The 11,531-nt window shown below is 38.1% G+C and overlaps 1 protein-coding gene across 1 annotated transcript; it reads left to right on the top strand.

Annotated features, from left to right (window-relative positions):
* Positions 1–364: 364 nt before the first annotated feature.
* On the top strand, positions 365–11,293 carry prokr1b (prokineticin receptor 1b). Its single transcript, XM_034184857.1, has 3 exons — positions 365–499; positions 1,356–1,980; positions 10,455–11,293. Exons 2-3 carry the CDS (start codon positions 1,514–1,516, stop codon positions 11,158–11,160), a joined length of 1,173 nt encoding a protein of 390 aa, XP_034040748.1. The 5' UTR covers positions 365–499; positions 1,356–1,513; the 3' UTR covers positions 11,161–11,293.
* Positions 11,294–11,531: the final 238 nt, after the last annotated feature.

Below are 11,531 nucleotides of genomic sequence, written 5' to 3'. Positions count from 1 at the left end.
GCATATATTTATGGTGTGTTGTTAAGTATTCTCAAAGTCCAACAATTCAGTGTATGTGCATGTAGAAATAGTTTAATATGTCTTATTTAAAACCAAGCTTTTGGTCTGTATTAAATAAGACATTAAAAATCTATACTTGGAGTTAAGTGTGCAGAAGATTCTTATACATTTTTTTATTAAAAAAAATAATAACAGTGTTCATATCTTTTAATTCAGAATAAACATTATGCTCTTTGAACCTATGCACAAACGAGTGCTCACTCAAGACAGTATCAACTCCTGAAGGGGGCGCTGTTTCTCCTCCAGATTCATGGGAGAGAAAAGACAGACGCAACTTTCACCCGCACATCTGGAAGAGGAGAGAATGAGAGAGAAAGAGGGGACAGAACACGGCGTGTTAAAGGACTCATATTTATGTTTCCACATGAAGATGCTCACAAAACAAATGACATTCTTCATAATTAGCTGATAATTATGAGAGATCCTTTTTTCATCACTGGTAAGTGCCTTAAATATTTATATTTCAGCTTTGATCACATGTAAAAACACATGAAGATGAACATGTCCTGTAATTAATTTATTTTTTGAATGAGTAAGAGATTATTCTCCCCTAGATGTGTTAAAAAAAAGAAAAAGAAAAGAAAAAAGTAATTCTCTTATCTTGCTCATGATTAAAACGTAAACCACTGGACTGTGATATAAGATTGTGTTAATTGAGATCTCCTGTAGGTCTGTCTTGACTTTATTAAATAAAGTGTAGCTATTTTAAAATCTTTAAGACTCAGTTTGCATTAATCAAATCCCTTTGATGTATTCAAGGAAAATCATCATTATTATTATTAAGGGCAAAATCAATTACTTTAATTTTACAATTTATATAATGTAATTTTCATGGGAGAATCATGATTCTTTTTAATCCAAAATATTCCAGATTGAATTGGCGTGAGATTGGGTTAATATATTGGAGAATATCATCATCTGTCTCTACACTGAGGCCACTGTGTCACCTGGTAAAATTCATTTGTTTCATTCTGCTAATTAGACGTTTTGTTGAAGCTTATATCCATTATAAAACAACTATCAGTGAGTCATTTTCCAGCCCTTTTAATTATCCTTTCATATGCTGACTACAGTCTGCTGTTGGCTTTCTGTAAAGGGAGAAGAGAATACTAATTGTGTGTATGTCTTTGCTGGGTATAACCTTAAAACCTATTCCTCTGGACATTAGGAGAGATTTCAGACGCCAGTGTGATTACACCCGACCCACTGAGATCTGCTCATTGGATTGCACGATTTAGTCGTGATGAACCCCAACTGGCTTGATTAATGATGTCATGTGGTGCTTTCTGTTCCAGGTGAAGATACGCTTTGGTTGCCAAGAAAAATCCAGCCTGTTGAAAGTGCACATCTTGTTTAATATAAGCACAATCAGCATTTTCCACAAATTACTTCTAAACCAAACTAAATTTTTGTGAAAGAAAAGAAAAAAGAAAAACATAAAAACAAACAAACAATGGATGATTCCAACATCAGTCACACAGCAATAGGTTGGACAGATGGACAGGGCATTGTCTCTTCAAGTGAGCTCCACCACTACATGGAAAACTATGATACAGACTATGGCATCCCTCCGGATGAGATCCCTGACACGACGCAGGGCCAGGCCTTCTTTGTGGCCACCATCGTCATCTGCATTGTTCTCGTCTGTATCATGCTGGTCTGCGGTTTGGGAAACTTCTTGTTCATTGCCACGTTGGCGCGATACAAAAAGCTCCGCAACCTCACCAACCTGCTCATAGCCAACCTGGCTATCTCAGACTTCATTGTGGCAGTAGTGTGCTGCCCGTTCCTGGTGGATTACTATGTGGTGAAAAAGCTCTCCTGGGATCACGGACTGGTAATGTGCGCCTCTGTCAACTATCTCCGGACCGTGTCACTCTATGTGTCTACAAATGCTTTGCTTGCCATTGCTGTTGACAGGTAGGCCAATGGTTTCTTGTGAACATGTCCATGCTTTCACATGTCTACCAGGGCTGACAATAATTTTTATTATTGTCATAGATTAATCTTTACATTTTTTTTATTTGTCTTTTTATTATTTTTGGATTAGTCAATTCTAATTATAAATTAAGAATAATTATAATTATTTAGTTTTGTTGATATTGATTATTTGGTTAATTTATCAGTAAATCATAACCATAAATACTACCATTAACTTTCAACCTTACACTCAATATTTTTCATGAAAAGTATTTATTTTACAATTTTAAAAGACATTTTTCAAAGGATATGAAGTGCCAAAACCTAAAAAAACACAGCCATGGAAAAAAAAAAATGTAAGAAAATCCTGGACTCCAGCTTTGCCTCTTCTCGAGACAAAAGACAGAAAATAAAATCATAGTTTATTTAACAAGAATGCAACTAAGGATTATTTTAATTTTCAGTTAAACGGTTGATTATTTTCTGGATTAATCCAAAAATATTGATCATTGTTTCACAAAGTCAACTATGATGTCCTCTAATGTCTTGTAGCCACAATCCTAAGATATTCAATATACCATTAGCGAGGAGTAAAAAACTTGTAATGAAACCAGAAAATATTCTTATTTAAGAAGGTGACATCAGAGTTTAGACTTTAAAAATAATGAAAACTCAATGTGATGAATTGATTGCTGAAATAGTTGGCAAATAATTGTTGCTGCTCTAATCACTTAAAACAATAACGTATGAGTGAACATGAGTCAACTCCTGTTTAGGATTTGAGTGAAACCAGGTTGTATCAGAGAGCCTTTGGAACATGGGCTACCAAAGGCCTGTGTGCAACCTCAAGTTTTAAAAATTAGCAAGTACTATTTTTTTTTTTTTTTTTGAAGCCTTGGGATTTCCTGAATATGAAATGGAATAGTCTGAAAATTTGGGGATGCAATTGCTATTATGTCCATCAATATCAAGGTACTGTAAGACTACGATGCAATTCTTTGCCACCCAGCACTCACCGTCATGAAATACATTTGCACCAGTGGTGGCTCAGGGTATTATATTTGCTCATGAGTATGTGTACAAAAAACTCAGAAATAGCTGAGCAGATTTTCACCAAACATGGTATTAATATTTCTTGGGTAGGTGCCTTCCACAGTGATAGCCATATGAAGCTTCATTAAACTTTTGCTGTTTTATCTGAGCCCACTAGATGGCGGTGTCTTTACAAAAAAACGGGTTCAACCCTTAAAAAAAAAAAGATACTGCTGTCTGGTGGGCTCAGATAAAACAAAAACAGCAAATGTTTCACAAAATCATATTTTTGCCATCTGTACTGTCCAGATGATTAACTCTGGGAGCAGATCAGATCAGTCAAAAGCCATGGTCAATGTCAGCACAAATATTGTCAGAAAAACACATTTTCCAGGATATTTCAGTAACCAGTACTGATAGAGAGACAAAGCAAATCCAGAGTGAATGAGTAAATAATTTGTAATCAAATGGTAAGAGTGGTGTTATTATGATATCATAAAGCGTCCATGAAATGACATGATAATGGTCCAAAACGCCAATAAGGAAGGGTCATTCTTGATAAGTTTGACCTTTCCATTGATGTGCATCTTCAAAGAGCTGAAACATTTACAAACAACAACTGACTGACTGAAACATTCTGATTTACTGCACTGTGCTAAAATATGAACAAAAGTACTGTAAAAATCAATAGTAGATGTTTGAGTGCCTCAGGCCTGTGTTTCAAGATGAATGATTTCAGGACCTCTAAAACATACAACACACAGGGATGATCAGTGAGACTTTCTGTGTAAGTCAATTAATTAGGAGAAGGAAGGAAAAGTTGCACATTATCAATATTTGATTACCGTAAAGCCTGATAAATAATGTACTCTTTTCATGCAACATTTTCCCACTCATTAGGGGGCATTCAGAGCTCATTAGTTTTATTGAACGGTGTTTCCCATGTAGATTAAGTCCGCTTGTACAACTTTTAAAATATGCTTCTTAAAGGCCACTTATAAAAAGGTAGAGTTAACTATCCAAAATAAAACAATTTCAGCTGTTTTGTTCCCCCCCTCCACGGTTGAGAAATCTGTTTTATTTTGATTATTTTGATTACTGTAACTGGCCACAACTTCATGAACATACATATTTGTACCTGAGAGAACAAGATCACTTTTACACCCTAAGAGTCGAACTAAAACATTGTCAGCAATGTTCTGAAACTTCTACTCAGTGTGATGATTGTTTCTTATGACAATCTCCTTCCCAGCAAATTGTCGAAAAGTAAATGCACATGTGCTAATGGGGCATCTTCAGTATAGTCCTGGCCAGAGTTATTGGCACAACTGATTAGGACTACAATATAATACAAGAAAGTAGCTGAAACTTAGGGTCGAGTCAGCTGTATTCCTACTGGCAAACTGTAGGGGAAAATTCACATATTCTTTTAAAGAAGAAAGTCTCCTCTGAATCATTGGATGCTGTGATTGGTGCACTTCAGAAGCTCAGTGAGGAGTCGGAGTGTATTGGTGTGTTGTTCTCCGAGTTAAAGACAAAGATGTAGGCTTTCAGAGACTTCCTGGACTCAGCCATCAAAAATGGTGAATGCACTGAATTTGTCAAAAGATTTGCTGATACTGACAGTGGCATCCATGACTATGGAGCCCTTAGACTTTGGGATTGAGAGACAATACCTTTGCAAGGAATTTAGGCCCAGGTTTTCAGTATCCACGTTTCCTGTCTTACTGTATAATTGTGAAACACAAACACTAACAAATGACCTAAGTTGTTAACTTGATGTCTTCCTAGTACTATGTCTCTTTGGAGGTTCCTGAGGTGCTGTTGGAATGACTGTGTCAAATGAACTAATGGGGAATGCCAGGCATAACATTTTGTCCATATGGCATGTTTCTCTTGGGATGGTCCAGCGTGTAGGCACCTCATTGTTAAGGATCATAGCAGCTCAAAATGGCCAAGGGGATGCCAACATATCATCTGGCTGCAGCAAATATTTTCAGAAGTTGGGAGATGAACCTGATGTTTGCCTGGGTGGTTGCCACCCAGGACCCAGCTTTTTTCCATAGTGTGGTGGGTATGGCAGTATGCAGCACCAGCGCATGAGCTTCAACCAGACCTGATATTTTGTGTTCTACTCCACCATTTCTTCTATTCTATATTTGTTCTATTTTTTATGTTCAGTATGGTTTGGGGGGGGGGGGGGGGGGTGTCTTCCCATTGCCTATTTTTGGCCACAATTTGCATCCTGACTGCAAAGTTGAGGAACTTATTTTAAATTATATTAGCAAGGACAATTTCCATTTCCTGCTAGTATTTGAATGATAAATGAGTGCAACCGATGATTGCCAAATATTGTCTGTCATTGCTAAATATACGTACATACAAGTGCCATTACACAAGTGTTTGTGTGCACGTGTACAGAACTACTACTGTGTTACTCCCACTTTTCCACAAAGCTCAAATGTATCCATTTACATCTCAAAACTGTCTTCTGTTGAAGAGCGCAGCATGTTTTTTTTATGGGATTTATGTTGCAGAGGAGAATCAGAGAAAGGTTGGTCCTGATTACTGCATGCTGTATCCAGATGCCCACTGCCATCATTCCTTCGCAAAATATTACCCCTGCGCTGCAGAAATAGCATCTGATTATTCATTGTTTTGGATAATGATCTTTCCTGACATTACAATTTTTTTTTAAAACATGTCTAAAAATTTCCCAGTCACTCAAAATGGTCTATAATGTCATACCTTTATCACTTCTTACACCTGATGTTAGACTGTGATTGGGTATCTAACTATTTTTTGTGCCAGTAACATAGACAGTTGGGTATCATAAATCAGTAATGGGACACCCTTATTAAAGCTTTAATTTAAAAAAATACTCAGTAGATAAGATCCATGCAGAACACCCATGGAAAAGCAGCTGACCAGAGTTAATTGTAAGACTCAAAACAGTACAAATAACTGGGCACATTTTTGACACATTGTACCACAAACATACAATTACAAAGAAGATTGCCAACATTATTTTATTACTATTTTGAGTGTACAGTTGATTGTTGTAGTCTAGTGGTGGATGCCCCATTCAGTCTTCTTCTTCACTTCAGAAAGAGTCTTTTCAAAAAATAATTTCTTCCACACAAAGTAACTGTCAAATGTGACTCAATGGCTCGACTGCTATTCAATATGACTACGATTGTTAAATAAAAATAGGGATAATATCTTGAGCCTGCCTTGTAATGAGTGTTTGATATGTGTTTGTAATTTTAACATGAAGGCTGAATAATGAGGTTTCCCCAAACAACCTTATTATATTTTAATAGTATTTATGTGGCTATTCATTATATTCAGTGATTAAATGTTCCTGACAATGTGTGAACATGTGTTACCAACAAACAACAGCATTGGATGAAAGACACCGCAGGCCTCTTTGTGAGCGTGACGCACTGCTTTTAAGTCAAGTATTATGTGAATTCTAATGAATTCGCATCACATTTATATATCTAATTCTAATGTTATAAAAATAGTAATGATAAAACAGAACTAGATTTAAAAATATACTTCTTGAAATGGTCAGGACACTTTAAAAATGTCAATTAATTAAAATTGTAAGATAAATTATTAGCTTTTCAAGTACCACTATATCAAAGCATTTGTGGACATGAGTTAGAACAAAAGGCTCAGTATTTATAACACATTTCACTGTTATTAATGTTTATGAGAATGAAGATGCAGTAACGATGACACATGACTGCAAGTCCACAATCTAGGAAGATGTAGATTACAACCTCCTCCTGTATGAACACCTAGGATTCGCACCCTGATTGTGTGCAGTGTAACTTGTGTGTGCATGCTGTCCATATCCATAAGCTGCATAGGTGGGTAGGGAGAGTTCCCGTGGGATAAAAGCCTTTTAACCTACCACTCCTGGTTCTCAAGGCCAGGCACTTAAGTGGCTCTGCCTTTTGTTATGATATGTAGGTGTGCCTGAGTAGGTGGGAGGGTTCTACCTAAGATTTGGGATGCAATATGCATATGTCGCAGACATGAATGAGCGAAGCTCATCCGCATCTCACCATGTCATTTAGGTTTTGAGTAAAATGGTTCTTGGGAGCTTGAGCATGACTAAAACCTTTTAGCTTCTGGGGGACCACCCCCCAGACCCCCGCCTTTTTAAGCATTTTCCTTATGTTGCCTTTCAGCTTCTGGAGGGGCTCTGCCCCCATACTCTCCACCTTTTTAAGCATTTTCCTGATTTTGCCTTTCAGCTTCTGGAGGAGCTCTGCCCCCCATACTCTCCACCTTTTTAAGCATTTTTCGTTTTTTGCTTTTCAGCTGACCCCCCCCCAATTACAGCCCTCTTAACCCCCTGCCACTTTAAGCATTTTTTTTTAATGTAGATGTAAATTAATATTCAAAGTTTTCAGCTAGTTGACAGTAGGGCTGCACAATATGGCCAAATTATCGTATCTCAATATTGTCATATAAATTGTCATGTAAATGTCACTTATATACATGCTGTCCATATTCTTGAGCCGCTTAGGTGAGTAGGGAGAGTTCCCATGGGATAAAAAAGCTTTTCAACCTCCCATCCCTGGTTCTCAAGACCAGGCACCTAAGTGGCTCTACTCTCTCTTTTTATTTTTAAAGATATTTAGGTGTACCTTAGTAAACACTAGTAGAGTTCCACATTAGATTTGGAATGTATAATAGAAGATATACCTTACTGAAATGTCATATCAATATGATATACGACATGACTATGATTTGACACAAAGTGCAGCAACAGTGAAAATTAAATATTCTTAAACAAAACAGTAATAATACCACACTCATTTTGCACTCATCATAAGGTTAGGATACTGTGCCCTCCAAAAGTATGGAACACTTGGACGACAACATGATCCTGCTGCAGATAGTGTCTCTGTGTATCATTCAACTATACAGCACACTTTGCACAAAGAGATGCTGTATGATGCTGTAATGCAGAGGAAGCCTTTTGTGTGTACACGCCACAAACAGAGTCGCTTGAGGTATACTAAAGCACATTTGGACAAGCCAGCTTCATTTTGGAATAAGGTGCTGTGGACTGATGAAATTAAAATTGACTTATCTGGACATAACAAAGGGCGGTATGCATGGCTGAAAAAGAACACAGCATTCCAAGAAAAACATTTGCTACCTACAGTAAAATTTGGAGGTGGTTCCATCATGCTGTGTGGCTGTGTGGCCAGTGCAGGTACTGGAATCTTTTTGAAGTTGAGGGTCACATGGATTCCAGTCAATATCAGCAGATTCTTGAGAACAATGTTCATGAATCAGTGACAAAGTTGAAGTTACGCAGGGGCTGGATGACTGATGAACTCTTCCCACCTGCTCAAAGTAATCAGTGAAATCACCTGCTGGAGTCAGTGGCTGCAAAGAAAACCTGCACCCTCTTAGCCCTTTCTGGAATAGTTTGGACACCACTGGGCTAAGGCATTCATGCAGAGGAACAAGTATAACATTCTGGAATGTCCATCTCAGTCCCCAGACCTGAATATTATTGAAAATCTGTGGTGCGATTTTAAGTGGGCTGTCCATGCTCGGAAACCAACAAACCTGACTGAACTGGAGATGTTTTGTAAAGACGAATGGTCCAAAATACTTTCAACCAGAATCCAAACTCTCATTGGAAGCTAAAGGAAGCATTTAGAGGTTATTTCTACAAATGGAGGATCTACTAACTATTGATGTATTTTTTCTGTTGGGGTGCCCAAATTTATGCACCTGTCTAATTTTGTTTAAAGAATTATTGCACACTTTCTGTAAATCTTATAAGCTTCATTTCACTTCTCAAATATCACTGTTTGTCTGCTATATGATATATTTAACTGAAATTGCTGATCCAAGCAACCAATGATTTATAAAGGAAAATCATGGAAATCATCAGGGGTGCCCAAACTATATATATATATATATATATATATATATATATATATATATATATATATATATATATATATATATATACACACACACACACACACACACACACACACACACACACACACACACACACACACACACACACACACACGGCATCCGGAAAGTATCCCCTGCACTTAATTTGGAGTTGAACTGCATTCCAAAAAACAAATGCTTACAAAATTTACAAAAGCAGACAAAAATAACAAAAAGACAAGTGTGCTCAGACACACAGAACATCAGTTGGGAGCAGGAAGAAGGGGAAGCCCTGGATGGTGGATTCAGCCCTCCTTTTACAGCTGAAGCCGTCAGTGTTGGACCAATCAGCCGGTCCCATCTGTACAAGCTTACCTGAAAATAAAGAAACTCACACAGCACACAAAATGAGCAGCGCCTCACCAAGGTGGGGAGGATAAATACACCTGCATGCCACCCCCCAAAACAAACAAACAAACAAGCAAACAAACAAACAAACAAACAAAAAAACAAAAAAGAAACAAAAACATATGACCTCAGGGTCATAACATAATCCATTTTAGAATAAGGCTGTAACATAAAAAAAATGTGGCGAAAGTAATTTGCTGTGAACACTTTCTGGATGCACTGTGTGTAATACTTGTATACATATACAAATATATGCATCCCTTTGCTTTTAAATGCCCACTGTGCTTTTGGGCAGCACGGTGGTTGGCACTGTTGCCTCACAGTTAGAAGGTCATGGGGTCGATTTCCACCTGTGGCCATTCTGTGTGGAGTTTGTGTGGGTTTTCTCTGGTTTTCTCCCACATTTAAAGACATGCAGGTTAGGTGAATTGGAAAGTTTAGAATTGTCCAGGTCTCCCTTGCAAAAGAGATCTCCATCTCAATTGGACTAACCTGGTTAAATAAAGATTAAATTAAATGGCAAAAACAATGAGCCATTTTTTTCATCAACATAATAACGCTCATCACATACAAATCTTACTTCATCATCAAAAATAAGAAAAATGGACAATGAGGTTATTAAAAGCAAGTCATATTGAAATAATGGAAAAAAAATCAATTCAAATATTTGTATCCTCATGTATTAAATATTCTAGTACTTTGTATGGCCTCAGTTTGTCATTATAACCTCCTGCAACCTCTATGGATCCCTCTGGGCAGCTTTTGTGTCCTTTCATAGAAATATATGTGTCACAGAAACAGAAATAGTGTGGTATTTGATATAAATCTGTCTGCATGGATCAGGTAGTTCTCCAAACTGTGACAGACAAAAGTTGCACTCTGCAGTTTCTCCAGTCACAGCCACCAGTCTTCTTGTATGGTCACTCACTTTTTGTGAACCGCCAACTTCAGACACAGTCCTCTGCTGAATGTATATTTTACTGTACCTTTAATACTACACAGACTGTTGGCTAATATCATATATATTGTTATATACTTTATTCTTGTACTTTTCTGTACATTCATATGATCTTTTTTTACTTTTCTTCCAGGTACATGGCCATCGTCCACCCTCTGAGGCCTCGTATGAAGTATCAGACAGCCTACTGGGTGACAACAGGCGTGTGGATCGTCCCCATTCTCATTTCCATTCCCTCTGCATACTTTGCTTCTGAGACCATGTACCCTCATGGTGACACCACCCCAACTACTCACAAAGTATTTTGTGCCCAGATCTGGCCAGTGGATCAGCAAGCCTATTACCGCTCCTATTTCTTGTTTGTTTTTGCTGTAGAATTTGTTGGGCCTGTCATTATGATGGCAATGTGCTATGCTCGAATTTCTCGCGAGCTCTGGTTTAAGAATGTCCCTGGGTTCCAAACGGAGCAGATCAAGAAGCGGCTGCGTTGTCGTCGGAAGACGGTGATGGTCCTGATTGGAATCTTGACAGCGTACATCCTCTGCTGGCTGCCATATTATGGCTTCACCATCTTGCGAGACTTCTACCCAACACTCATTTCCCGCCACAGGAACTCACTGGTGGCCTTCTACATCATTGAGTGCATCGCCATGAGCAACAGCATGATCAATACATTTTGCTTTGTCAGTGTCAAAAACAACACTGTTAAGTACCTGAAGAAGATTGTCTTGCTGCGATGGAGTTCCAGTTATGTTCCCAGTAAGACTGTGGATGAGATGGATGTCAGGACTTGTTCCATTCCTGTGACAGAGGAGATTGAATGCATTCACCTTAGGTGATCTCTGAATCACTCAAAACTGGTTGATGTGTTGATTATGTAGAAATGACATTTGAAACCGTATTTTGGCAAGAACGATCAGTTTTGTGAAGCACAAGGACACGTTAAACACCATACACTCAGAAATTGTACAACATATCAGTCTTTATCCATCACCAGTCTTTGCGGTTTTTGTCATGCTCCCAACACAAAATGAGTGGTGACGTGGTTTTAATTTTTTTTTTGTTACTATTTCTAACCCTATCCCTAACCATAACCCTCTCCCTTCCCCTAACCCTAACATCCACAGACCCCCCCCCCGCCGCCCCCGCTTCATCCCGCATGTTCTGATACTGTCACAAAAATGTGGCGCTTTTCATGACGGTATCACAA

The sequence above is a fragment of the Thalassophryne amazonica genome, chromosome 13, assembly GCF_902500255.1.
Source record: "Thalassophryne amazonica chromosome 13, fThaAma1.1, whole genome shotgun sequence".
Classification (NCBI taxonomy): Eukaryota; Metazoa; Chordata; class Actinopteri; order Batrachoidiformes; family Batrachoididae; genus Thalassophryne; species Thalassophryne amazonica.
The sequence above is the reverse complement of the archived record's forward strand: the minus strand, read 5'-3'. Positions and strand labels throughout refer to the sequence as shown.